The sequence below is a fragment of the Poecilia reticulata genome, linkage group LG7 (assembly GCF_000633615.1).
Source record: "Poecilia reticulata strain Guanapo linkage group LG7, Guppy_female_1.0+MT, whole genome shotgun sequence".
NCBI classification, from domain to species: Eukaryota; Metazoa; Chordata; class Actinopteri; order Cyprinodontiformes; family Poeciliidae; genus Poecilia; species Poecilia reticulata.
Window position 1 is genome coordinate 23,328,684 of NC_024337.1, and position 27,881 is coordinate 23,356,564.

The window sequence follows — 27,881 nt, forward strand, 5'->3', positions numbered from 1 at the left end:
CCTCTCCTAAGGACTGTCAAGTGTCGAGTTTGATTTTTCTATGCGGATGGGCCGTGTGCATGCGTGTGTGTGTGTGCGTGTTTGTGCACTCCATTAGCCAGCTTTCCTCCTGGCCACCATATGCAGAGCTCTGAGCCCAAGCTGGCTCCATCTGTCGGGTTAATGCTCAGTCTCGGCCCCAAGCAGCTGGCCCCTACAAGCATCATTATTCTAGTAGGAACACACACATACACACACGCCCATAGATATGAGTGGAGAAAGACAGACAGACAGAGACACACTCGATGAAGCCAAGGATCATCACGCAATGACAAACTCCACGTAGCCCGGGAAGGTGTTTCTGAAACTCATTTTGCCTGTCTGAGCAGGTGTCAGATGAATGTTGCCAACATGAATTTATTATTCTCAGTGGTCAGCAGGTTGCTGGGTGAGATATTCATCAGCGGAAAGGACAGGAGAGGAGTAGTGAACAGAAAGACTAAGGAAGAAAAGAAGGAGTGAAACTGGATAAAATTAGCCACTTGCCTACGTCAGAGTATGCAGTATTTTGCTCATCAAAAGTGTTTATGCTCCCTTAACTTTTTACACATTTACTCACAATAAAACTAAATATTTTATGCATTTTAGTGAAACTTAATGCAATAGGCCAATATTCACTATTTGTCTTACCAATAAAAATCTGAAAAGTGTTGGGTGCATTTTTAAATTCCTACTTCTTTAATCAAGACTTTGCAGAATCATCATTTGCCACAACTTCTGCTGCACGTCTTTTTGAGTTACATAGCCGCCAGCTTTGCACATGTGGACGTCCACATCTTGTTATGAAGTTTAGTTATTTTGAGTTTGTCTGTGGAGATACGTTTTCAAGTCTTGCCACAGATTCTCAAATGGATTTATGTCTGGACTTTGACTAGATTTATGTCTGGACTTTGACTAGACAATTCAAACATATAAGTTTTGATATACCGTTTCATTGTAGCTCTGGATGCAAGTGATGTGTTTCAATTTATTTTGATATATAAAAACATTGTGTATGTCTATAATCAAAACAAAAAAATGAAATAAATTTAAGTTTGCAGTTGTAACATGACAAAAATGTCAAAATACTTTTGCATTGTTATGTGCAATTAACAGTGTGTTAACAGAGCTTTGGAGACAGGACATTTTCTTTTTCTAGTTAAATGTTCCTCCATTATAAATCTAGTAGGGGGAATATGTATCCCACACTCCAATCTGCAACAAAACACACCAGAAAACATAAAAGAAGCAGAGATATTTTATTTCTCGCTGCTCCATAAATTCCACAGAGTAATTTATTGTCTGCTGTTTGGATTCCTAAGAGTTACTGGTGTCACACTTTCATTATGCTGTACACTGCATATAATTGTGTTTGCTTTGACTGCACTTATATTCATGGTCATTCCTTCAGGCATAATGGAAGCTAAAATAACTGTGGCAGAGAATCATATTTAATTATAACTACAGTTTATATTCAGTGAGAATAAATCTGAATTATATCTCAGCTTGTTTTTGGAAGTAAAACTTTATTTTCGGCCTGGAGCAATCAAACAAACAACTACTGTGTCATAAAGTCAGGGTTATTTTGAGTATCTTTTCCTGTTACTTTGGCTTTTTTCCTTTCTTAAAAGTAAATTCACAGGAACTTCTCCTTCGACAGCATTGTTGTTTAATCCTCGTCTCCAAGCCTCATGCAGAAGCTGTTTATAGCAACAACCATCAGTGGATATATTTTTATTAGAAACTTTGTGGTTTAAGTCTTGATAAAACTTTCAGGAAGGTGCGCTCACTTAACCAGATTCTTAAAAAGATATTTGCACTTAGCTTTAAAACATATTCTGACTGCAAAGTTGTGGTAATATGATGACCTCAATCACTTAATTTTAAGCAAAGTCAGAGGTTTAAAAAAAGTATCTGCTGAAAGCTAAATTGATGGTGCGGTTTATGCAAGATCAAGAGCAATTTGTTTCTTAAGAATAACAGATGATTTGTAAAGCTTAAGAAATTCTCTGTAGGAACTATTATTTAATGCTGGTTGATAACAAGCAAAAATTAAATAAGTTTTGTTTTTTCAAAGTGATTTCCAAAGTTGATTGTGTTTTTCTTAAATCTCAGTTTTGTTGGATCTGTCCAAACTTGATTGACAGGAATTTTGTAATTCAATTACAAAATTACACTCCCTGCTCAATTACACTAGTTCTGATATTTCCGAACTGAAATTCTGATCTGCTAAAAAAGAAACGCATTTAAACATCAATTAATGATTTGTCAAATGTTTAGGTGATGCTGAACATTGTTGAAGACTTCTTTGTGTTAGGCATCATTTCCCTCATCTTCTCTTAATTAATTGCTTAATTTTTTAACATTTTTTATTGCCAATTCATCCTAAAAGCTTTACTGAAAGCTCTTCAAAACAGCGAGATAAATCATGTTTACCCCGCCGCTCCTCATCCCCGCTCACCAAGCTTGCAGTCACGATCTCAAGGAAACAGACACAGTGCAGACTGCACCTTCTCACCAAGAGGACCTATTCATGGCCTAATATGACGGGATAAAAGCCTTACAAAAATGTTAGAAAGCTCACCTTTGACAGACCTCCAACGTCCAGATAAAAGCAGATAATGAAGACGTTCCAGGCTACCCAAAGTGCGGCCCAAACAGTGTACTGCAGAAGAGACGCAACGATTAGCCGACAGCACATTTAGCATAAACAGCAGACAGAAACTAACTGAACCTAAACCAAAATGACATGCTGAATCAATTAGGTTCTTAACAACAAAAAGTGGATGAGAGAATCCATCCAAAGCAACATGTTATATAGTTACATCTCTATCAAAATCATGATTATAAAAAAATTGAGACCACAATAAGTCATTTTAAAACTTTTTACACAAGTGAAATGCAAAAAAAAAAAAGAGTGATGTAGTGATAAAAAAAAAAAGCGTAGACATCTGCAGCAGCAGAGATTAAAATACTTTATTTCAAGTTGATCAGATGTGCAGGTCATGTTGGTTGTGAACCTCATAATACTGAATGCTCAAACTAAATAGAAAATATAAATGAGTTTTAATTTAATGGAGTTGACATTTTTAAAAGCAGATTATTCTATCTTTCTTCACGTCTTCTCATATTGGTTTATTTTCCAGTTGAACTTAAGAGGATACAAGGTGGAAAATGTTCCAAAATAATTTATCATGGTTCTATTTTTTGACATCACAAAAAAAAACAGTTTTTCAGAGGCACCTGTGCACATTTGGGACTTAATGTATACATAGAGAAACCTACCATTTAAATACACATGACCTGACTTTTATGACGTTGCCAGTAAGTTTAGCCATTCTGTGTCAACCCTGTGGGAGTTGTGGCTTTTTAAACTGCTGAGGCCGACTGAAGTTCACGACTCAACCATTTAGAAAATTGTACAGTCAGACAGCCAAGTGCTGACAGACACAGAGTGGTACTGGGTGGTATTCACTGACAGAGTCGTCAGAGGGAAGGTTGTGAAATCCTCTGACTCATGATGAAATGTGTACTTAAAGTGTCAGAGTGAGAGCAAAGGACAAAGCTGCAGCACCATAAAAACATGCGTGTTGAATCACAAAGCCCCTTAGCTCAAGTTCTCCCATTTTCCACTTGACATGAGAGAATAGCTTCGACTTTCCCTCCTTCCGCTCCTCCTTTCACCTCATGCTTCCTCTGATTCTGCAGCTTATCCGGTGTGGCTTCACTGTGCGCTTCTTTATCTTTCCTGCCTCTCTTTATTTACTCTCCTCTCCCTCGTTCCAATATTTTCCTGTTATCAGCATCGCCATCTGTGCTCAAAATATGCGTTTAATGCCTATTATGAATAGAAAAGTGTCAAAAAACAGCTGAAGCATGTAAAAGCTCTTTCCTAATAATTCACAGTATATCCTAAACACTGCATCATGTGCTTTTTTTTTTTTTTTTTTTAAAGAATGACCTTTTCTGATTAGGAACTCAAAGCAAAGTTTAAATCAGATTAACTCCTGAGTCCCCCGACCAAGGTTTCACCCGCTTTAATTAGCCCAAACTACCAGGGGATTAGAGTCATTTAATAGCATTTCACAATCCACAAAACATTTCACCACAGTCTGCAGTTTCACAGGAAAGTGATAAAACCTACAGAACTCCATGAACAACAGACTGAGAGCTTTGTACTAATGCAGCACTGTTTGAAAAACACAAAGAAAAACATCAGGAAACAGTCAGGCCACTCGTTATGCGCACTTGTTCAATTACTGGTTAACACAAATATCGAAAAAGCCAATTACAATGGCAGCAGCTCCTTTTATTAAGAAATCGCGACGTGATGAATGATGAAAATGACTTGCTGAAATTCAAGTTGAACCTCAAAATGTGGAAGACAGGATTCTGACATGATGGTCGATGCCAGACTGAACTAGTACTTCAGGAACAGCTGATCTACTGAACCTGACCATTTCTAAGGTTGACATTGTGGTCAGAAAAAGAGACGTCCAGGAAGTGGCGGTAGTGTAGAGGAAAATGACTTGTTGGTGTCAGAGAGCTGACATCAACAACTGGGTGCCACTCCTGTTGGCGAAAAACAGGAAACTGAGCCTCCCTTTCGGACAGGATCATGAAAACAGTTTGGAAAAATTTTTTTGCCTGTTCCCTTGATTTCAGCTGCAAGATTTAAGTGGTAACAGAAAAATTTGGCATAAACAACATGGAGACCCCGATCCATTCTGCCTTGTATTATCAAGTCAGGCTGGTGGTTGTGTAATGAGGTGGGGACTATTTCTTGGCACACTTTGAGCTCCCTATCAGCTAACCGTTATTTAAAAGCCACAGCGAGTACTGCTGCTGAGCACGTTCATCTCTTCATGACCACAATATGACAGTGTTCTGTTCCATGTCATAGTTAGTCACAGACTGGTTTCTTGAACATGAGTGACTGTCATGGCCTCCAAATTTCCCAAATTTAAAACTACTTGGGATAAATCTTTGGATGACAAATCTGCATGATGCAATCATGTCAATATAACTGAATTAACATCTAGCTACATGTAAAGAAGCCAATAAAAGTAGAGACAAAAAAGAACACGCACCCCTTTTTGATTATTAACCCTTTTTCGTCGCTTCTACAAATTGATCAAGTTAAAAAAATACTAGCGCTTTTTTTTTTTTTTTTTCAGATTGCCCAAAAAAATACAGAACTTTCTTCCACTTGACCATGGAGTCTCCCAGACATATTCCACATATTCCTTCTGTTTATTGATGATGTATTTAACTGAATTCCATGGGATGTTTAGAGCCATAAAGATTTTTATGTATTTATTCCCTGGCTTACGCTTCTCAATAATCTTTTCTCTGATTTTCTTGGAGTGTTCTTCTGTTTTAATGGTGTAATTGGAGCCAGGAATACTGACTAACCAGTGAATTGACCTTCCAGACACACGTGGTGAATCTGCTAAACACTGATTTGAATGGGGTGAATATTTAGCAATCATTCGTTCCATTTCATTTTTGAAGAAATCTGTCTTTAGTTTGAAATTAAGAAGGGTTTTTTGGGGGCCATTTATTTATTTGTCAAAATAGCAAATTTCATTAATCAGGAGTGATTTGAAAGATAAAAATGGTAAACCTCTGTTTTTAGGCACTGTAGGGTTCCAGTTTGCTTTACTCACCACAACAATGTATCGTGGCCGGTACTGGATGGTTCCAAAGAGGCCCAAGATTACAATGATGATATGGAAAAAGTTAGCAAGAATGGGAGCCCATTGGTAACCAAGGAAGTCAAACACCTGTCTCTCCAAGGCCAACACCTGAAGAAAACAAAGACATAAGATTATTAGATAATATATTTATACATATATATGTTTTTTTTTGTTTACGGTCCGACATCCGAGGCCGTTTGTTCTAATATTCGAGGGTGTTTCCTAAGGATGTCCTAAAGTGTACACCGTACATGCCAAACAAGCTACAAAAATTTTGTCTCAACACTTTAATTTCCAGATGAAGGTGTTTTTAAAAATAATTTGTTTCTTAAGGATGGAGATGCCACAGCTCAACGTTATAAATGTGTCTTCATTCCACAAGCAATTACTGCAATCATTATGCAAAATGTTCAGTTCGCACTTTGAAAGAATAAAGCATTATTTGACGTTTGTAATGGTTTCAGTTCAAATGAGGTTGTCTGTGTCTATGTTTTGATGTCTTTTGCTGCGTCTGCTTCTTCAGTCCAACTGCCTCAATTTTGTTTTCCACCTTCCACCGACCACAAAGCACAAATCACGGAGTTATTTCCCCTTCAGGGAAAAATAAAGTCCCTCAAAATCTAAAAAATAAATCTGAATCGAACAAGTTGTTGAGGCACCTTATTTGTCACAATATGTTTATGTCAGGTACCACCAGAAATTACTTAATGTTGCTTTTTTTATAGTTTAGGAAAAAATTCAAACTGAATGAGTTCAACACAATTTGATGCATTGCTGAAAACTATCTGGTTTATCATGTTAAATTATCTAAGCGTTAACTGGTCAAAATGAGTGAGTGAGCACATATAAACTTTTCTCCACATACCATTGTTAAAAGTCAATTCAAGAAATTATGTGTTTCTCCGAACAAGCCAAGAATCTTGGTCAGACAGACTCAACAACAACAGCCCAATTGTTTAGCTCCCAATACTGGAAGAAGCCAAAGGGGAGGACTGGAAGTTTTGTAAAACCAATAACGACAGACTTATTGATGTAAGTCTGAGCTAAAGAAGAGATCATCATTTTTAACCTTTCTGTAAACGGCTCCCAGCAATGAAAATACTCTGGGAACTTTATGGGACATGAAGTTCATAATAGCCTGCATCGACTTTAGGTCTTTATGAAAAAAAGACATGTGCACATTTACGCAGTACACACAAGCAATAGCAGAATGAAAAAGTTCACAGTGGAACTCATAGCTGCATGTTTTAGCTTAGTTTTTGTTTCTGCCATCAGAAAAGAAACTGCTAGTTTTTCCTTAGCAAGATAATTTCCCATCTTTATTCATTTTTATTTGAATCCACATCTAAATGCAAATTATTTTGTACAACAGAAATCAAAAATATATGGGGAAAAAAAAATCTATCGGCATATCATTTAGCGAAAATACACAAAGGGGTTATAAACTGTTTAATTAAAATTCCTGTTCCGATCCAATTCCATTCCGTTCCGAGAGTGTGTGTTGTTGTTTGTGCACCAGTGTGCTCAAAGAAACAGGGTTTTTCATCGCATCCTGACATGTCACTTACAGCCAAACGTTTGAAGATGGATGAGGGAGGAAAGAAATGTCGTCTCTGCTGATACAAGAAGGAACACACACCACTGAACACGCACACACACACCTCACGTACACGCACAAACATACCACTCCCTGCTCATCCTCATGTAGCAGAGCAGGTGACAGCAATTCGAACGCAGCGATATTGGCAGGAGAGGGAGATGATTGAATCCGGAGTGATAATTAAAAAATATTTATACAGGTAGGGAGTGAAGCAGCAGAGGATGAAGTGATTGAGCCATACTGCGCATTTAGCGGAATAAAGTGAAGGAGTGTAAAACTGAGATAAAGCATAGCCGCTTCTGCAAAACACCATAAGATAAAATGACAGGAAAAACAAGGGAGGGAAAACAAGAAAACTATGGTTCCAAAAAAAATACAGCTAACAAAGGTCGACGACAAAGGTCATCTCCTCTTTCTGAATCTCACAGAGTAAGACCATATGGGCAGGAGTAGCTCATGCCTACGGTGAGGTCCAGTTATGGGGATTATCATTTTCTTTGAATGTTAGAAGGTAAGTTTCCCCCACTCTTAGGGGAAATTGTTTCCCAGAAATACTTTAAAAAAAGAAACTACGATAATTTCTTATTCCATTTTATTCTTATTTATTTGTCTTAGATTTGTCTTGCAACATGCTCCGACTCTTGACAGAAGCAGCCATCCAAAAACAGTTTCAAAATGTAAAGACTTCACCATCGGGGTTTGGAGTTTCATCACGACAAGTCATTCCACTCGTTGTTTTAAGATAAAACATAACGTGATATTAGGACTTATGAAAGAGCATGTAAGAAATACTGTCTTCCACCAAACAAGTTAAAACTGGGTTTGGAAATGTTAAAACGTAAAAGCTTCAGTAGTGAGAACTACTGAAAATTTATCGGCTATGCTTAAAGCAGGATCCATGCCAGGACACTCTCCCAAACAAACAAGCGCCACAAAATTTTCCACGAAGTGTGGCTGAATGATAAAGCAAGACGACATTAATCTGGTGGAACGGCCCAGATGTCAACCTATTGAAGATGTAAATACCATGCTTAAAATTGAGCTTCTGGCCAATAAAATGCCTCAAGTATGTAGATCCTGAGTGAGTTTGAGAAAATCCGAACATTAAAATTTAAATGACGTGGACCTAATTTCTGTTTTTAACTTGCAGTGTATCCTGAATTCAACACACACACATCTATTCCTTCCTCTGAAATATTTCCACCAGCTATTGAATTAAAGATGTGTGTAAGTCTAAGAAATGTTAGCCTGTGTGGTCTCCCCTAAGACATGCTGCAGTAAGCCCATCACATACGCAGCTAACTCAATAATCCACCGAGATGACAACAATCAATCAAAGAAAAGAAGAAAAAAAAACAAAAGGGCTTCTGCCCGCCCAGACACACAATCAGGCATGCACAATCACACGAAACCCATACGGAACAATTAGTCCACAATTCATGGGAAGTAGGCTGCTGGAGAGTGGGGTGGAATTTGATCAAAAGATACCAATGCGCTTCCAGGAATAAAGCGCCGGCTACATAACCGGCCCGTAAAAGCCTTCCACCGACCTCCGGCGAGCACAAATCACTCCCTACGGAGCGACGGAATCCCTTTCTGTGCGTTTTGGGTTTGAGTGCGTGTCTGTGTGGAGAAGAAAGCTGCCCACATAAATGACTCCTCCCAAGATAAATACTCAGGGCAAAAGTATAGCAGGATGCAACAAGCCTCTTCTGCCCTTTTGCTACATTCGTCGTCATCTCTGCTCTCGCCGTAGCTGTTTTCTTAATCTATTCATAGCTCTCCCAAAACCCATCACTCACTCAGTTCTTTAGCCACGTGATGGCCAGATTAGGATCACAGAGCTCAATCCTGCTCTTTCTGTCAGATTATATTAGCCGGTGCGTACACTCAGGTGTGCATAAAGTGGCAAGCAGAGCAAAAAAGAAAATTCGAGTCGACAGTTTTTCTCACCATAATCCCCAAAACATTTCAGGCATCACTGCCTTCTTTGACATGCCACGAAGGAGAAGAAGAAGAGAGGGAAGTGAGAATGATGAGCGGATCAGAGCCAGTGGAAGACAGGAAAATAGGAAAACAGGAGGAAAAAAAACACTTGATCTGCATAGTTGGAAAGCTAATTAAGACATGCATGTGTACTCAAGATAAGCAGCTGAAATCCTTAAAAAAATAAAAATAAATAAATAAAAAATCCAGCCTGGGTTTCAATCAGACCTAAACACATTGCAGTCTTTGTCCACAACAGGTAGGAGAAGTTGTAGATGAGGTGGTGACTGCGCCAGCTCCCTCGGAGCGAGAGGACGCCTGTGACTGGTGACCCCTCTCATTTCCACACCTCTCTACCTTAGCCCGCAGATATTATGAATCCCATCAGTGCCTCTCTTTCTCTGGGAGTCTTCTGTGAAATGTCCTCAGGTAACATGTTACTGGCTGTGTCATCAGGAAGGGTGAGCGTGTGCCTGCCAATTCTATGTGACTTCAGACAGCATGACTCAGACTCCTCTGTGTTCAAGGGTATGACTCTGATACAGAGGGGATGACAGTGAGGAGTCGAGACAGACTTGAGGGGCTGCTCTAAGGACATATAATGATTTGGGGTCTCTCTTTTTTTTTCCCTCTCTAGCTTTAACAAACGGTTGATTTTGTTTACGTTCAACAGATTAGCCAAACTGGCCGAGCCTGAAAAACTAAAACACGAGGGTAAATGATCTGTAATTCCCTGTCGTTTCATGGTTGCCTTTCCCTCCAGCTGGTATTTTATGTGCTGCCTCTAGTCACTGAATAAAGATTTTTTTTTAAATGCACACTATGGTACATTTAAAAAAAAGCCAGTTAGGCTCTGATTCATCCTTTTCTTCACCACTGCTTGAGTTATTGAAAAAAATACATATCCTTCTTTTATGCGAGAAAATGAACATTCTTCTTTAGTGAAGCTTCCTCAGCAATTAGTGCTTGTGAATTTTGGAAGACAAAATCACACTGAGGAGTTGAACAAGGTCGAAAGTTCACACCTAAGTTAATAAAGTTGTTAATATTAACTCATTCTGGATGGTAAAAACTGGAAACCTTGATTTCATGTGGAAAGAGCAAATTTTGGTGGAAAAGGATATCTAAGAAAGTAGAATTAAAGGACAAAAACCCCAAAAATTTGTACAACCACCATATCACAGTCCCACCGTTAACCGTTAGACACCAACGTTGCGAAGGGTGGGACTGAGATTTAAAAATAAAAGACTACATTTACTAGGGCTCCATAAGACAACACAAAGACATGACTGTTGCAAAATAACTGTGTGCAGGATTCATTGCTTAGACAACAATAAATATTAGCCTATTATTCTTCAGTTTTCTTCTGACTCCAGACAGCCCATTCTTGAATCTTCCCCAAACTCTTGAATAGACTTTTCTTCACAATATCCAAGTCTGTGGTTATTACTTGTGGTTTGTCACATATTTTTACTGCATGTTTTTCTTCCACTTAAACTTTCTGGTAATATGCTTAGAAATATTACACTATGAAAAGCCAGCTTCTTTAGCAATAATGTTGTGTGACTTACCCTCCCTGTGGATGATCTCAATCACTGTTTACTGTGAAGTCACCGGTCTTCCCCATTGCTAAACAGGCCACACCATGACCATAATAATATATTTCAGAATTAAAATGCAGCATGCATTATTGTTACATAATATTAAATTTTTTTTAAATCACTGTGTGATGAATATATTTGTCTTCTTACACAAACTGATTGTTATATTGAATACTGGGGTGAGCCTGCACAAGTTACAACATTCTAGTAAAACTTATGATTGCTTTAATAAACTAAGGTATTAGAGTTAAAAAGTTTTGAACAAATGCAATTTTTATATGTACATAGTCATAATTTGCTTTAATTTGTATACTAATTTATAAAAGCCTAATTCTGATCACGTGTCATTAAAACAAAGTTAGAAGATTTGAACAAATGTCTTTAAAATGCGTTACAACATTTTAGGCAGAAAAAAGATTTGGTGATACTCAAAATTATATATATATAAAAAAATTAAGTCATCATGAAAAAAGGTTTTTCATCAAATTCTAAAGTATAAATCACTGAGCTACGCTGTTTACATTTATGTTAAATAGAAAACACACCCTCTGCTAATGTTTAATGTATAAATAATCTGGTTTTCACTGGTTTTTATATGTATGTTATTTTGTATGCTTTCTTTCATCTTTATTACTGAACACTCCAGTTAGCACCTATGACTATTACTGCTCTTACCTACAAGGTAACCTCAGCAGAAGATCTATTAATATGCCTCTGTACTTTCACTCCTTAGGTTCAGGTTAAAACCGTTAAAAAGGGCCATTAGGAAGCAGCTGCCCTGCTCTGAAGACAAAAACAGGCTGCAGTCATTTGCCACATTGGTGCCTGACACTTTTCAAATGTCCCCTACTTTGGCAAGTCTTTTTTAAATGTTTCTCTCTCTCAGAAGACACTAAAGCACTTCTTTAAAACTTTCTCGAATCTAATTTTTCACCTCCTGCCAGGATAAAGTTATTAGGCCCCGGTGACTGCCTGGGCCCAATGAAAGCGTGTGACTAATGGTGTCAATCTCAGTTTGTGTGTTACGGTGTATGTGAGTGTATGTGTGGCTTTCAATGGACACATGGTGAGCTGGATAGATGGATAGCCCTCGGTGGCGCTTGGCCTACCAGAGAGACACAGGGATTAACAGGCAGGGTGCTTTCATAAGCCACTTTCTTCTTTTCTGTTTGAAATACGGTCTTCACGGTGAAACACAAATCACCGACTCCCTTTAAGTACCTCTCTCACTTTAGATGTTGACACTAAAAACACTTTAATAACAGGAGTGGGTTGTTTTCAATAAAAGTAAGGTGAATTAATTTAACAGCACATTTTTTTAGGATGAAATTTGTCCAGTACTTCTCCTGTTAGTAATGAGCTAATATTATATCTCTGCCAATATAGGAACATAAAAGAATCCAGCCTCAGAAGACTATACACACTTTGAAGTAAATCGCCCTCGGGACTTTAACTACTTTCAACTTTTACCTTTGTGTGTTGTCTGAATTGTGCTGTAAAGCTCTCTGCGGTAAAGTTTATGATTAAGTTTATGATTTAAGCTAATTAGATTCGGTGATTTTAGATCATTTTAACAGAATTGCAATTTTAGTGAACTCAGTGATGTAGCATCGCCGAAAAATCAATTTCAGTCACAGTTTGAATTTTGGCTGTGTGAACTAGTTAGTTCAAATGGAGCATCAGAAAAAGAAGAAGAAACAGAATTTAAGTGTGTTTGAATGTGGTACAGCTGTATATGATCTACTAGGAGTTTTACGCACACAACCATCTCTTGGGTTTACAGTGAGTGGCCAAAAAGAAGAACAAATGCAGTGACCTTGTTGATGTCAGAGGTCAGAAAATAATGAACAAACTGATTTGAGATGATACATAGGCAACAATAGACCAAATACCAACTTCTTACAACCAAGATTTCTTGAGGATGGGCTACAGCTGCCTCTCCTTGGGCTGCCACCTTATCGTGGTGGAGGGGTTTGAGTGTCCCAATGATCCTAGGAGCTATGCTGTCTGGGGCTTTATGCCCCTGGTAGGGTCACCCAAGGCAGACAGGTCCTAGGTGAGGAACCAGACAAAGTGCAGCCCGAAGACCCCTATGATGAATACAAACTTTGGACTGCGTTTTCCCTCGCCCGGACGCGGGTCACYGGGGCCCCACTCTGGAGCCAGGCCTGGAGGTGGGGCACGATGGCGAGCGCCTGGTGGCCGGGCTTTTACCCACGGAGCCCGGCCGGGCTCAGCCCGAAGAGGAGACGTGGGTCCCCCTTCCGATGGGCTCACCACCTGTCCGAGGGGCCAAAGGGGTCGGGTGCATTGTGCTATGGGCGGCAGCCAAGGGAGGGGACCCTGGCGGTCTGATCCTCGGCTGCAGAAGCTGGCTCTCGGGAGGTGGAACGTCACCTCTCTGGTGGGGAAGGAGCCGGAGCTAGTGTGCGAGGCTGAGAGGTTCCGGCTAGAAATAGTCGGCCTCACCTCGACGCATGGCTCTGGTTCTGGAACCAGTCTCCTTGAGAGGGGCTGGACGTACTTCCACTCTGGAGTTGCCCACGGTGAGAGGCGCCGGGCTGGAGTGGGCATACTTGTTGCCCCACATTTGGGCGCCTGTACGTTGGGGTTCACCCCGGTGAACGAGAGAGTAGCCTCCCTCCGCCTACGGGTGGGGGGACGGGTTCTGACTGTTGTTTGTGCTTACGGGCCGAACGGCAGTTCAGATTACCCACCCTTCTTGGAGTCCTTAGAGGGGGTACTGGAGAGTGCCCCTCCTGGGGACTCCCTTGTTCTACTGGGAGACTTCAACGCTCACGTGGGCAATGACAGTGAGACCTGGAGAGGCGTGGTTGGGAGGAACGGCCCCCCCGATCTGAACCCAAGCGGTGTTCTGTTGTTGGACTTCTGTGCTCGTCACGGATTGTCCATCACGAACACCATGTTCAGGCATAAGGGCGTCCATATGTGCACTTGGCACCAGGACGCCCTAGGCCGCAGTTCGATGATTGACTTTGTCATCGTCTCATCGGATTTGCGGCCGTATGTCTTGGACACTCGGGTGAGGAGAGGTGCGGAGCTGTCCACTGACCACTACCTGGTGACGAGTTGGCTCCGGTGGTGGGGGAGGAAGCCGGTCAGAACCTGGCAGGCCCAAACGTGTAGTGAGGGTCTGCTGGGAACGTCTGGCGGAGTCCCCTGTGAGACGGAGCTTCAACTCTCATCTCCGGCAGAACTTCGAACACGTTCCGGGGGAGGTGGGGGACATTGAGTCTGAGTGGACCATGTTCCGTACCTCCATTGCCGAGGCGGCCTATCGGAGCTGCGGCCGCAAGGTCGTTGGTGCCTGTCGCGGCGGCAACCCTCGAACCCGTTGGTGGACACCTTCGGTGAGGGATGCTGTCAAGCTGAAGAAGGAGTCCTACCGGGCCTTTTTGGCCTGTGGGACTCCAGAAGCAGCTGATAGGTACCGGCGGGCGAAACGGCATGCGGCTCGGGTTGTCGCTGAGGCAAAAACTCGGGCGTGGGAGGAGTTTGGAGAGGCCATGGAGACAGACTTCCGTACGGCTTCGAGGCGATTCTGGTCCACCATCCGGCGTCTCGGGAGGGGGAAGCAGTGCAGCACCAACACTGTTTATAGTGGGGATGGTGCGCTGCTGACCTCAACTCGGGACGTTGTGGGCCGGTGGGCGGAATACTTCGAAGACCTCCTCAATCCCACCAACATGCCTTCTGTTGAGGAAGCTGAGCATGGGGACTCTGGGCTTGGCTCTCCAATCTCTGGGGACGAGGTCGCCGAGGTGGTCAAAAAGCTCCTCGGTGGCAGGGCCCCGGGGGTGGATGAGATCCGCCCGGAGTTCCTTAAGGCTCTGGATGTTGCGGGGTTGTGTTGGCTAACGCGACTCTGCAATATCGCATGGACATCGGGGGCAGTTCCCCTGGACTGGCAGACTGGGGTGGTGGTCCCCCTGTTTAAAAAGGGGGACCGGAGGGTGTGCTCCAATTACAGGGGGATCACACTCTTAAGCCTCCCTGGTAAGGTCTATTCAGGGGTCCTGGAGAGGAGGGTCCGTCGGATAGTCGAACCTCGGATTCAGGAAGAGCAGTGTGGTTTTCGTCCTGGTCGTGGAACACTGGACCAGCTCTACACCCTCAGCGGGGTCCTGGAGGGTGCATGGGAGTTCGCCCAACCAGTCTACATGTGTTTTGTGGACTTGGAGAAGGCGTTCGACCGTGTCCCTCGGGGGGCCCTGTGGGGGGTACTCCGGGAGTATGGGGTACCGGGCCCTTTGATACGGGCTGTCAGGTCCCTGTATGACCGGTGTCAGAGTCTGGTCCGCATTGCCGGCAGTAAGTCGGGCTCGTTTCCGGTGAGAGTTGGACTCCGCCAAGGCTGCCCTTTGTCACCGATTCTGTTCATTACTTTTATGGACAGAATTTCTAGGCACAGCCGAGGTGTTGAGGGGATCCGTTTTGGTGGCCTTAGGATCGCATCTCTGCTTTTTGCGGATGATGTGGTCCTGTTGGCTTCATCGGAACGTGATCTGCAGCTCTCACTGGAGCGGTTCGCAGCCGAGTGTGAAGCGGCCGGGATGAGGCTCAGTGCCTCCAAATCCGAGGCCATGGTCTTGAGCCGGAAAAGGGTAGAGTGCCTTCTCCGGGTCAGGGGGGTCGTCCTGCCTCAAGTGGAGGAGTTTAAGTATCTGGGGATCTTGTTCACGAATGAGGGAAGAAGGGAACGGGAGATCGACAGGCGGATTGGGGCAGCGTCTACTGTGAAGCGGGCGCTGTACCGGTCCGTCGTGGTGAAGAGAGAGCTGAGCCAAAAAGCGAAGCTCTCGATTTACCGGTCGATCTACGTTCCCACCCTCATCTATGGTCATGAGCTTTGGGTCATGACCGAAAGAACGAGATCACGGGTACAAGCGGCCGAAATGAGTTTCCTCCGCAGGGTGGCTGGGCTCTCCCTTAGAGATAGGGTGAGAAGCTCGGTCATCCGGGAGGGACTCAGAGTAGAGCCGCTGCTCCTCCACGTCGAGAGGAGCCAGTTGAGGTGGCTCGGGCATCTGGTAAGGATGCCTCCTGGACGCCTCCCTGGTGAGGTGTTCCGGGCACGTCCCACCGGGAGGAGGCCTCGGGGAAGACCCAGGACACGCTGGAGGGATTACGTCTCTCGGCTGGCCTGGGAACGCCTTGGGATTCCCCCGGAGGAGCTGGAAGAAGTGGCTGGGGAGAGGGAAGTCTGGGCCTCCCTTCTGAAGCTGCTGCCCCTGCGACCCGACCCCGGATAAGCGGAAGAAAATGGATGGATGGATGGATGGATGGGCTACAGCTGAAGACCAAACAGGTGCCACTTCCATCAGCTTCGTACAGGAAACTGAGCCTAAAATCCATACATGTTCACCATAATTTGACCATAATTCCAGTAAAGGACTGGAAAACCATAGCCTGATTCAAAAAGTTTCAATTCCAGCAGAGCCAATTGAATGTTGTTAAAACTGGGCATTCAAAACAATATTGTATGGATACGTGCACCCATACACGTATGGGTACACGTATCCATATGTGTATGTACACGTGTATGGATACGTGTACCCATACACGTATCCATACAATTGGTACCAATTGGTACCAATGGTACCAATTCTACCAATGGTTCTGGCTCATCCTGGATGTGTAATGGCTTGAGGGATATCTTCTGACACCTTTTGGACCGTTAAAACCAAAGAATCAATTAAAGAGCACAGTGAGTATTGTTGCTGAAAGTGTCCATCCCAGTGTACCCATCCTTACTTTCAGCAGGACAACGCACCATGTCACAAAGCTCAAATCACAAACTGGTTTCCTGAACATGGCAATCCGTTCAAACTATGTTACTAGACCTCGGTATGCAGTAGAGCAGGAGACATGCAGCACAGATTGGCAGCTGATAAATCTGTAGCATCCGTTTCATCACATCATTTCCATATTAACACAAACATCTGAGAAACATTTGCGATACCTATTTTTGTCTATAAAGATAGGATCTCCAGACAGATACTACCAAAATATATCTTATAAAGTAGCTGGACTGTTAGATTCAGTCTTAAACTGCAGAGGTTTTGTTTCTCTGCCTAATTAGATTCAGTCTTAAATTAGTCATAACTTGAAATTCAAATCAATTCAGTTTTATTCAATTTAGATTATGAAATAAATATCCTGAAGGAAAATTACATATTGTAACAACACAAACTGAAAGCTTCAGTTAATTGCTACAGTTTCAAAGCCTGAGCCCAAACTTGTTCTCAGTGTGACTCAACACCTTCCATCTCAGGTTTTGACAATAGGCTGTATCCCAGCAGTAATAATTAGCAATGCTTGTTGTTTTGAGTAAGAGCATCCATGTGTTTAATCTCTCACAGGATTAACAGGATTGTGCATGTTGCTTATGCTGCGGTGTTATGTGCTTAGGAAGGCGATGTTGGAGAATTATTTTCTGACAGAATTATGGCTTTCGATTCTATTGAAACAAAGGGCTCATACACAATAGTCTGGCAGGAGTATTAGTCTTAGTTAGTAGAGATATTTAGACAAAGATACGCCCTAACTACACCGTACAGCAACAGCTGATGTTGTGATTTCTTTTGAGGTTCAGATAATCTACACATCTCTCTTTTCGACCAACATATTTGTTGAGAGTTTGTAGCTCGGATCTCTCTAAATATTTACCGCAAAAAAAAAAAAAAAAAAAGAACTGAGAACTCATCAGTCGCTCATGAAAGAAGGACTAAAACCCCAAAGTTGAGGAGGAAAATTTGATTGAGACGAATATGCATTCAGCTGAGTGTGATCTGTCAAGATAGTCATCACAGCTGTGGAACTCCCAAAGCAATTTATTCAGTGCCACACTATAACAAATGACACCAATGGAACCACTGGAATGGAAAGAGAGAAATGGGCTCTCAAACAGTCCCAGTTTTATCTCCATTATGGCTGAATATTGCAGCGTCACCGATGTGGAACACACACACACACACACAGACACGCCACCGTGAGCCAGCGCCTGAACGGGAGCGTCGACACGCTCGCATCTGCCAGCCCAGTGTTTTCACTATAACCACAACATTAATGGTGTGTTAAATTGAACACATTAAAATGGAGACTGGTTGTAATAAAGGTCACCTGGGAATGAGAGGAGTGGCGGGGTGGAGGGGGTTTGCCACAAGCACACACATATTATTAAAACTAACATGCTGAGAGCATGAATGCGGATTCAAAACTGCAGCCACGACTGAAAAAGAAGTTAGCAACAAGGAAGGCTTAATTCATTTCAACATGTGATTAGGTTTTAAACTGAGGTTGTAAAAAGAGGGAGCTGGATATGAAAAATCCCCAGCTGGATGTGACTAAAGGATAGGGATCAAAATAGACATCTTTGGAGTGACAGCTGCTCTAAGAGAAAGATGTACAACCCCTTAAGTTTGCAGCAATCTAACCCACAGATGTTGTCTGCATTCGCCGCTCTTATAATGGTGCCAACTTGATTTAAATCAAGTCGTCTTCTTTTCTTCCTCATATGCTTTCTGTTGCAGGCCATGAAAACGGGTGAATGAAGAAAAGTAGAACTTTAAATTAAAAAAGTGAAAAGAAAACACGGCGACCTCAGATATCTAGGGTCAAACTTATTAGCTCACAGGGAGAGGTTGAACCTTTTCCCATCCCCCAGTTCATTTCTCCCTCTCGCCTTTTACGCACCTTTCTATCTAGCCAAAATCTCCAGAGGCTCTCTTAAATCAAATGGCAATCAATAATTTAAACATATTCCAACCTCTAATCTCAGCAGGGGGGCGATGTGCGGGGGGCCCGGTGGGGGTAGTGCCGTAAAATGGGAGGGAAAAGGAGACACCAGACAGCTTTGTTAGCTTTTTGCATTCATTAAACATTCAAGCAGAGCTTCACCTCCAAAAAGAAAAAAAAAAACCCAGGTGAGATGATGACATACTGAAGCTCCAGAGGTAGGGGATGTGTGTGTGAATGTGTTAAGGAGTCACCTTGCCCTGTGACTCAGTGGAAGCCTCCGTTTAATCAACGTCTTTTGATGGGGCTTTTTTTTTCTTCTTTTTTTTTGGCAGCTAAGGCCAGACATGACCTGTCAGGATCTGCTCTTCCGTGGATGAGGGCTGTTCAAGCGAAGCAATCAAGGCAGCCTGGGCCAAGACCACAATCAGCGCTGAACACCAGGGGTCCGACTGACAGCAAGCTCACCGCTAAACACACAGGCTAATTACGGCAACCTGTCTGACCTTCAAAAAGAAAATAGTAAACACCCAGAGACAAAGTAAGACAAGGTTGGGACTTAATGCAGTTTCTCTGGTCAACAGTCAATTGGAGAAGCGTGTATTTGAAATAAGTGAAATTTTTTTATACAAGGACCAAACGAGCAGTATTTTACAATTTGCATTGAGATAAAGGAGAAGCATTTTCAGCAGAATCTCATCTGCCACAATATTTGGACGGTTCAACCTTTGGTGGATTGTTGGTGCAAAAGCAGCCACTAACAGCTCCAAAATCATTGTTGATTAGAAAGATGAGTTGTTGTTTTGTTTTTTTCGTCTGTGATTGAAGTTCTAGATCTATCCATTGTTGAAAGAAAACAAACTACAGTTTTCCTGGAGCCATCTACCAAACACAGCACACATGTTAATGAGAGATGTTTAAGCCTCAACGTTTTGGCTTAAAATTATATGTTTGGTGGAAAACAATGCAAACACAGAAATATGGTGATGGCAGCATCATGCTGAGGGGAGGGTTTTTTTTTTCTTAGGCAGGGACAGGGAAGCTGGCCAGAGATGGATTTAGTCCATGCAGGAATTCTTTTGGAAAACCTATTGGAGGCCACAAAATACTTGAAACTGAAGCAGTCTTAACTTCCAGAACAACAACGCATCTAAACATACATCTAAAGCTACAATGCGGTTTAGATCTGCAATATACGGATCAGTTCAAGCACAGAACTTAAATTCTATTGAGACTTGAAATTTGCTGTTTATTGCCACTCTGAATCCCATCTGACTGAGCTTTGTTATTTTGTCGAGCAGTACGGGGGAAAAATTTCAGCCTTTTGAAGTGCAAAGTTGGTAGAGAGACACCCTAAAAGACTTGCGGTACGACTGCAGCAAAAGTTGGTTCTGACAAAGTATTGACTTGGTGGTGAATACAAATGCATATCGCACTTCTTAGATCTCTATTAAAAGTAACAGGAAAGTTGCATATCAAGAAGCAATATAAGAATACAAACACTGCTCCCATTTCATTTACAGTCTGGTCAACATGGTAATCAATGTAGGCAGATGCTTGCATTTTTAGAAATCGCACACTGCTCAGACTAAATTAGACCAAAAGTTTCCCATTAAAAAAATGGAAATGACTAAAGAAACCATTGGATCTTGGAGAACTCTCCCTATAAAATCTGCTCCGTCCAACACAAAGAGAGAAAATGTATTCCCGCAAGGATAAATCAGATAGCGATCCTTTCTTTGTTTGCCACTATCTGCGCAAACTAAAGCAAACACCAAACAAATGGGTTGTTGCCCCTGATGGTATGAATCACAGCCTGGAAAAGGGTTATAAAAACTCAATAGAAACCCGAGGAAGGCAAAGACAGAGAAGAAGAGATAAAAGAGCTGTGAGCATTTAATCTCCTACCACCGATATATCTCTTCTATCAACCTGGGGGTGCTGAAGAAATACAGTTGATTATCATTAATCACACTACGCTCCAGCACAGGCGTGATAAAGAAGTTACACACTCTCTGCAAAACACTCAACCAACAAGTTACCCCGAACAGATGTCTGCATCTGTACCCAGTTAAACTGAAATACTGGTGCGCTTCACAGCAGCATCTTTCATATTTCTAATCCCACCATGTTATGATCTATCACCTCTGCTGGGAACCGGTGAGGAACGGCAGGATTATCCGACAGCGCTAACCGTAACTCCCTGCTCTGCAGGCCTGACAGCATAGTGTTTTACTGCCATGCAGGTTGTTTCAGCTCTAGTAATAACCCTCAATTACAACAGGGTGACAAAGTAATATATGAGATGAGGTCAGGGCACTTTGTGTGCGCACACTTAAATTCAAGCTGAATATCGATACAAATTGATGTGTATCAAATTGTATTGATATATATTCATGGCATACATGCATCAGGAAATTTGCATTTTACTGCTCTTGTGAAGCTAATGATCCAAGTCCTTGCATGTGTAGGAAAACAATGACACATTCCAGATAAAATGGATTTATTATTTAGCTAAATAAATCAAAGAATAGAGGAAAGGATGGCAAGTGACATTGACTAACCTGGTGGGCAAATACATGCAAGAATTGTTGGTGAAAAACACTCAAATGGTTTAAAAAGGAAAAAAAAAAACAAGAAGGGCTTGTGTCACTGAAACTTCCATATATTATTACTTAATATGTTCTTTGGGGGATTTACTGATCCCCACACCAAAATCAGAGGCTGATAAACAGTGTTTAGGGCTAAACCCATTTAATAAACTCATTTAAAAATATCAAATTCCTTCTGGTTGCCAGTCTGAGATTTAAAATGAGTGCTGCTAAACATAAACATAAACTTTAAAATGAAGTCAGTATTAACCCTCTACTGGTTTTCTAATGCTATAATAACACTCTTCTCTAAAGCAAACATAACTTTATGAAATATTTTCTCGAATCAGCACTGCTGTGGATCTCTGCTTTGGAACACGTTTTCTGACATGCTAGGCTAATGTTAGCTTGCTTTGCTCTAGTTTAATACGATTAAAGCAGCTCTTAGCTCGTCTTCCTTGCACTTTTGATTTACCAGGTGTGGCCAAAACTTATAGAAAGAGATCCTTCATATTTCACAAGCTAAGTGATTTCAGCAAAAATTGTAATTATTGATGACTAAAGTGTTATGGCTGCAAGCTGTTCATGTGTCTGTTGGTTTAGAGTGCCGCTCTAAAAGAAGATGTGAACTGACTTTTGACTGACTCTGTTCAGTCCAATTCTGAAACCAAGTTTGTGCCTTTAGAGCCATTTTTGGAGTCATAAATCTAAACTATAAATCTTTTCTTTAGTTCAGAATAGAAACAGCTGCTCTTTCAACTGATCTCAATCTCCCACAAGGAAAATCATTTGCAAAAAAAAAAAAAAAGTTTCCATCTGCTTTATGAATAATAACGACGACAATAATAACAACTGCAAAAACACCTTAAACAAGGACAAAGCTTTCTTATGAGGAACTTTTGAAAACTTTTCCCGCCAAACTTTTCCAATTCAACACCCCTCTGCAGCATCTGTTGTTCTCTCCCAAGAGATCAAATGAAACTTCTACTTTATCTTGTCTTCCAAAATATCTCAAAAGCTGTTTGTGCATCTTTTACCCAAAGGCTTTAATCTTCACCCATCATCAGACCTTCTAACCTTTCCCTCACAGTGAGGAATGTGCAGCTGTAATTCTGGGCGTGTCTGAGAATGAGAAACGGTTCATGAGCTGCTGGTCTGTGTGTTCTGTCTATCAGAGCAATTAGTTCATTCAGGGAAAATAGAGTGCCGATCTGGGAGAGTGTGTTTGTCTGCCCTGGGAGTAGTGTACCTATATGACATTCTCACCAAACGATAACTTTGAGTGAAAATGTCCCATTTTTGAGGTGTGGACAAAAAGATGTGCCAAAAAAATTGTGCAGTTGAATTGTTTAAAAACACGATTCCAACAGTCTTTCAAAACGTCTTTGCCCACTAAAACAGCAGATTCAAGAACGCGACAGAAAATGCTGTGAAATCAGACCAACACAACATTATTACTATCAGATTATTTCCAGTTATAGTTCAAAATCCAAATAATTGAACTCAAAACAGATTGAAACAAGAATCTGTTTGTAACCATATCGATACAAACTCCAGACAATGATGGAAAACTAATGCAACAGTCAATAATCTTGTAACAGCAATCACATTTTTGTGACATCACTCCCAACATTATAGAAAAGGATAACTCAAATTAATTTTTAGTTAAACTTTTTGCCAGCACAGACTTCTTCTTGTCTCGAGAAGCAAGAGGAAAGGACAGGGGAGATCTCTTCGGGATTAAAACCCAGTGTTGTACGTCCACAACATCACATTTTACAGTGGTTGCATGTTGAAAATTAATTTAAACCACTTGTGACTCAAAGGAGCTTTTTAGATAAAGAAACATTGCAACACATTTTCCAGAGGAACAGCAGCCACTTGCAATCCTTTCTTTTAACCTTACAATTGATTAACAATAAACACTGCTGGGGGTTATCAATGTTCTTATTCTCTCAAAACATAAAAACCGTAAAATCTTGTAACATTTACATTTACAAGACTTTGATGAGGACATTAATCTGATCTGCCGCTGGCTTCTGCAGTGGAAACAACAAAAACTCCTGGTAAAGTTTCCTGCAGCAGAAAAAAGCTCCTTCAAGGCCTATTTCCAGTAAAGAACCGCTTCCAAGAACAAGGATAGTTTATCTGTGATGTTTAGATTAAAGTAAAAAAAATATAGATTTTTAACTGTAAAATGTTTAATAAATAGTTATCTATTTATGGGTACAAATAAAACCAATCACAACACATATTTTTAAGAAAATACCTGAGGCTGCTGCTCTGTCTGTGCAAAACATGTTTCTCTTTTTTCTCTTCAGTGAACGCTACAAACTTCCTCAGACACTGAAAGTATCACATCTCTGTTTCCGAGTGTAAATGCTGTGAAATGTTGAGAACCCTATAGTTATGCAGAGGGTTTTAATCCTGAAGAAGCTGTTGCTCCTTCTCTCACCTCAGAGCACAGAAGTCTGTGAAAACCCCATCAAAATTTGCTTCTGTGACATTTACAGTGACTGCAAATAAGCCTGAGAAAAAGCGTTGGGTGTTTCACAGTCAAAACACACCTTGAGTGTTGAGTTCCTTCAGTTTCCACACTTTGACTGTCAGCGTTTTATATTTTAAACAGCTCAGTTTGCCTTTCTTGTAAGCTCAGGACAAATGCAGCTTCTATCCAAGGAGCCACCAGCTTCATTTACAACAACAACATCCTCATCATGTCCAGCTGCTGACATTTACAATAGTCTTGTTTTTGTTTTAACCAATCGAAACCCTTCCGGTCTGGGTCAACTTCAGGGCGGCACCTTAAGCTGCCAACCCGCTGAGACAAATAAATAAATAAATAAAAAAAGACAAAAAAAAAAAACTGAGCTTACTTGTGTCTCTGAGTACAAACAAATCATTACAGAGACAGGGCTTCCAGCCAGTACTTGCTACTCTCCAGGGCTGATCAGGATCCTGACAACCATCCAGCACTGCTGTCTGCAACAGTTAGGCAGCAAAGGGAAAAAGGAACTGAGGCATTTCGATCAATATAGGCTCATTATCTGCTGCCTTCTGTCCCAGAGAGATGAGTCCCAGCGCTCGGCCGGCCTGTTGATGAGCAGAGCGCACCACAATTCAATTAGGGTATGGCCGAGATGCCAAAAGAGGTTTGATCAAAGCACTCTGTTGAGCTAATTAGCTCACGCTGTGGTTTACAAGGGCTATTTTTACATCTGAGGAGAAGACTGCGCTGTTTTGTTAATGGCAGTTTTTTATTTTCTATTTTTTACGGTGAATTGGGCAGGGAATAACCTGGCTCATTGTGGATTCATAGGTATAAGCCAGAAGAGCGCAGGGCGTCCCTGGTGCTGCTCAGAGCACATGCTCACATGTATATTCATGCAGACAAAACACATACACAACCAGAGGGTCCTTCAAAGGGTCACAAAAGGGCTTAGCACAACCCCCTCGTTCACAGATCACACTTGTCAGCACGGAGGTGCGAGTGTGTTTGTGGTGTTGTGTGGCTCCGCGACAGGAAATGTGAGGTCATCAAGAAACGGCGGCGGGGAAGGAAACGAAGCCGTCCGCAGAAATCTTCAGGGGCCTTTTAAGGGACCAGCTGACATCTATATAAATCACGTTAAAAATGGTTGACCTCCTTCTTTTTGATGAGGCGAAACGGCCTGAGGCTTGCAAAGGAAAAACAGGTGTGTGGCTCGAGGTGAATTACCTAAGAGACTTAGACACAATTTTAAGAGTTGATAATAGTTTCTTGTGTCTGATTCTGTCACTATAATGTCATAAGTCTCCTGTCTCTTATCTATTTGACTTATTTTAACAATGAAGGCGTGGTCATATGAGCTCAGTTATGCTGAGGAGATTTTAGTAACTGACTTGATTTTTAAAATGTCCTTTAATATGATCGTCCCTGTGATTTTTCTGTCGTAACGCAAAATGTCACACCACATTCATAAGTGATTCAACGATTACATTTAAAGTAATATTTGTCAAAACCTAAAACAGAAATAGACACCATGGTAGAGCTGTATTATTTGACTTTGTGGGTGAAACGTGGCTGGTATACCTATTCTTAAAACAAAGAGAGAGAAAAGGGCTTCAATTAAACTCATGCAAATATGTGTCTCTGACATAAAAGTTATCAAGCAAAATATTCTAGCAAATGAAAAATAAGCCCCCTTGTCAAAAAACAGTAACTTAAACAGTTCCACTTTCTTAAGATACAGCATAATTTGGACAGTATGAAGCAGAAATAGCGCATTAGATTGTCAGCGTCATGGTTCTAAATAAATAACTTGAGGCATAGCAACGTCCAGAAACTTAACTTAACCCACAGAAAAATCTAGAAGTGATGGCATGGTTAATAGTTAAATAAGATAATGGGTGAAAAGAAAGTGCATGCCCCTTCTTAACCTCTCCACTCAGTTTCTGTTTTGAATTACTTCATGCATGATGCAATACATCAAAACCTCCCTGTTTGTCTCTTTGAAAGGAACGTTTTATTGCTTTCTCAGATGTTGAGAGTGGCGTTTTAGTCGATGGCATGACCAAGCTCACTTTTAATGCCGCCATAAATTACACTGTCACGCTCCGTCAAGTAAACTCTGCTCAGGGATGGAGAGAAAGGCCAGCCTGAGGAGCATCATTTGAGACGTCACTACAATCCTTTTAATGTTACTTTCGGTGACTTTATGAACTTGGAAAAGCTGAGTGATGCTTCGTTGGATTCACACGCTTCGGTGTATGATGTTTCCTGATGAACACAACTCCCAAACATTAAGATCATCCCGTAAATGCAGGTTTCACCTTTATTTACATAGAAAGGTCGCAGCAGCATCAGGGGGTCATGCTGGGTGAGGTTTACTGTGAGTAGCAAACCTTGAATGTGTGTGGTGGTTGGAGGACCCCTGGTGCTCTCTCAACAAAGAGTGGGACCTTAATCACATTATTCAGAGTGGAGTTCATGAATGTTCTTCAGAGCAGCATGTTTTCTTTCCGTTAAGAGGACTTCAAACAAAAAAAAACCTGCACTTAAAAAAAAACTAAACAAACAAAAAAAAAAACTAAAACACAAAACCGAAAAATGTCTGTCTGTCCTCACATTAAAGCTGTTTTCCCAATTTTCAAAAGTAGCAAAAACAAGTGCACAAACTTACCAGCTGTAAAGTGCAAATAAAAATGAGAGTGCATCGTCCGCTGCAGCAGCCCATTGTGTCAGCGGAGGGAAACGCGGTGACGCGGTGTGAAGGACTTGGTATCGAGCTCTCGGCGTGCCGTCCAGACTCAGTCTTGATCCAAACACCGGCTTTGTCCCATCCTCCTCCGGCGTCTTTTTAACTGAGCCCTGGGAACAGCGACCAGGGTCGGCTGCCTCCGGTCTGGGTTGCTCCGGACGTGTCTGTTTACCTCCGCTCTGGCCGACCGGTCGCACTGGAGGTGACTGGCTGGGAGACTGGGAGCAAGCCGGTGTGTGTAAAAAAAAAAAAAAAAAAAAAANAAAAAAAAAAAAAAAAGTTGCACGCTCTCTTTTGTTTCAAGACAAGGAAGCATGTTACAAAACCAGTCTAAAGCACTCATTTAAGAGTCAAAACTTATTGCCATTGTGTTTCAGCATATTCCATCCATCCATTACCTAAACACGCTTATCCTTGCAGGGCAGGCATTGGGTGAGAAGCATGGTACACCCTGGAAGGGTCACCTGTCCATTGCAGTGTTTTAGCATTATTTTACACTTTAAAACGTTTAGAAAGAAAGCAATACACATAGCCTTAACAAATACCTCAACAGTGGCTTTCACAACTTTTTTTGACCCTGTAGAATATGGCAAAATGCTTCAAATCTTTTTATATTTAATTCGACATATAACCCGTTCAATTCAGGAGAAAAAATAAAGAAATCTGTTCGAAGGACACAAACACAAAAAAACTGCAATAACCTGGTTGCACACCAGGGCAGACTCTTGTACTAATACTTTGTTGAACTTTTTCATTCAATTTTAGCATTCAGTCTTCTTCGGTTGGACTCCATCAGCATGCCACATCTGCACTTATTTGTGATCCCGCAGACATGTTGTCGTATTTAGCCCTGGACTACGGCTATTCCACTCCCAAACTTAAGTTTCCCTCTTATGAATTTATTTTTCTGTGGATTTGGACAAATTTGTCCACAAAGCTTAGGGGGATTGTAGCCAGACAGGCATGTTTTTTTGGTGAACAAAAGCCTTCTGTCTTACAGCCCTACTCCTCAGCTTAGTCATATAGCAAATACAACTGGTTTTCAGTACATGTAGAACAGAACAAGTACCTTGTCCCTACAGGTCCTTCAGTGTTGTTGTCAGTCTACTCAACCAGTTTCTTTTTGGGCTCATCAATAATTTTGGATAAACATTCATAATTTGTGATGCTCCTGCTGTCCTGTCCATCACTCTTTCAGTATACTCAGGAGAATGGGAAAGAAATGGGGGCGGTGTTGTCTCATCAGACCAGGTAGCCTCTAGTAGCTGTTCTGTTGTAATAGTGGTAAGAAGTGTGATCTTTTGTCGAGTAAAGATTGCTCAACAAAAGGTCTTTGCAAAAGTACATCCGCTGACTCCCTGTCTGCCTCGCTGTACGACAGAACAGAG

General features: G+C 41.6%; 1 protein-coding gene across 2 annotated transcripts in view; it reads right to left on the bottom strand.

The window, feature by feature from the left end:
• nkain4 (sodium/potassium transporting ATPase interacting 4) overlaps nt 1-26,740 on the bottom strand; it is a 58,618-nt gene extending 31,878 nt beyond the window's left edge. Inside the window, exons 1-3 of one of the 2 annotated variants that reach the window (XM_008413926.2) lie at nt 26,416-26,740; nt 5,688-5,825; nt 2,603-2,683 (exon numbers count right to left, since the gene is read on the bottom strand). In XM_008413926.2, coding sequence (XP_008412148.1) covers nt 2,603-2,683; nt 5,688-5,825; nt 26,416-26,469 — 273 coding nt within the window. In that variant the 5' untranslated portion in view covers nt 26,470-26,740. The remainder of the gene's footprint in view (nt 1-2,602; nt 2,684-5,687; nt 5,826-26,415) is intronic. The other variant, XM_008413927.2, reaches the window with a different exon arrangement.
• Between the last annotated feature and the right edge of the window lie 1,141 nt (nt 26,741-27,881).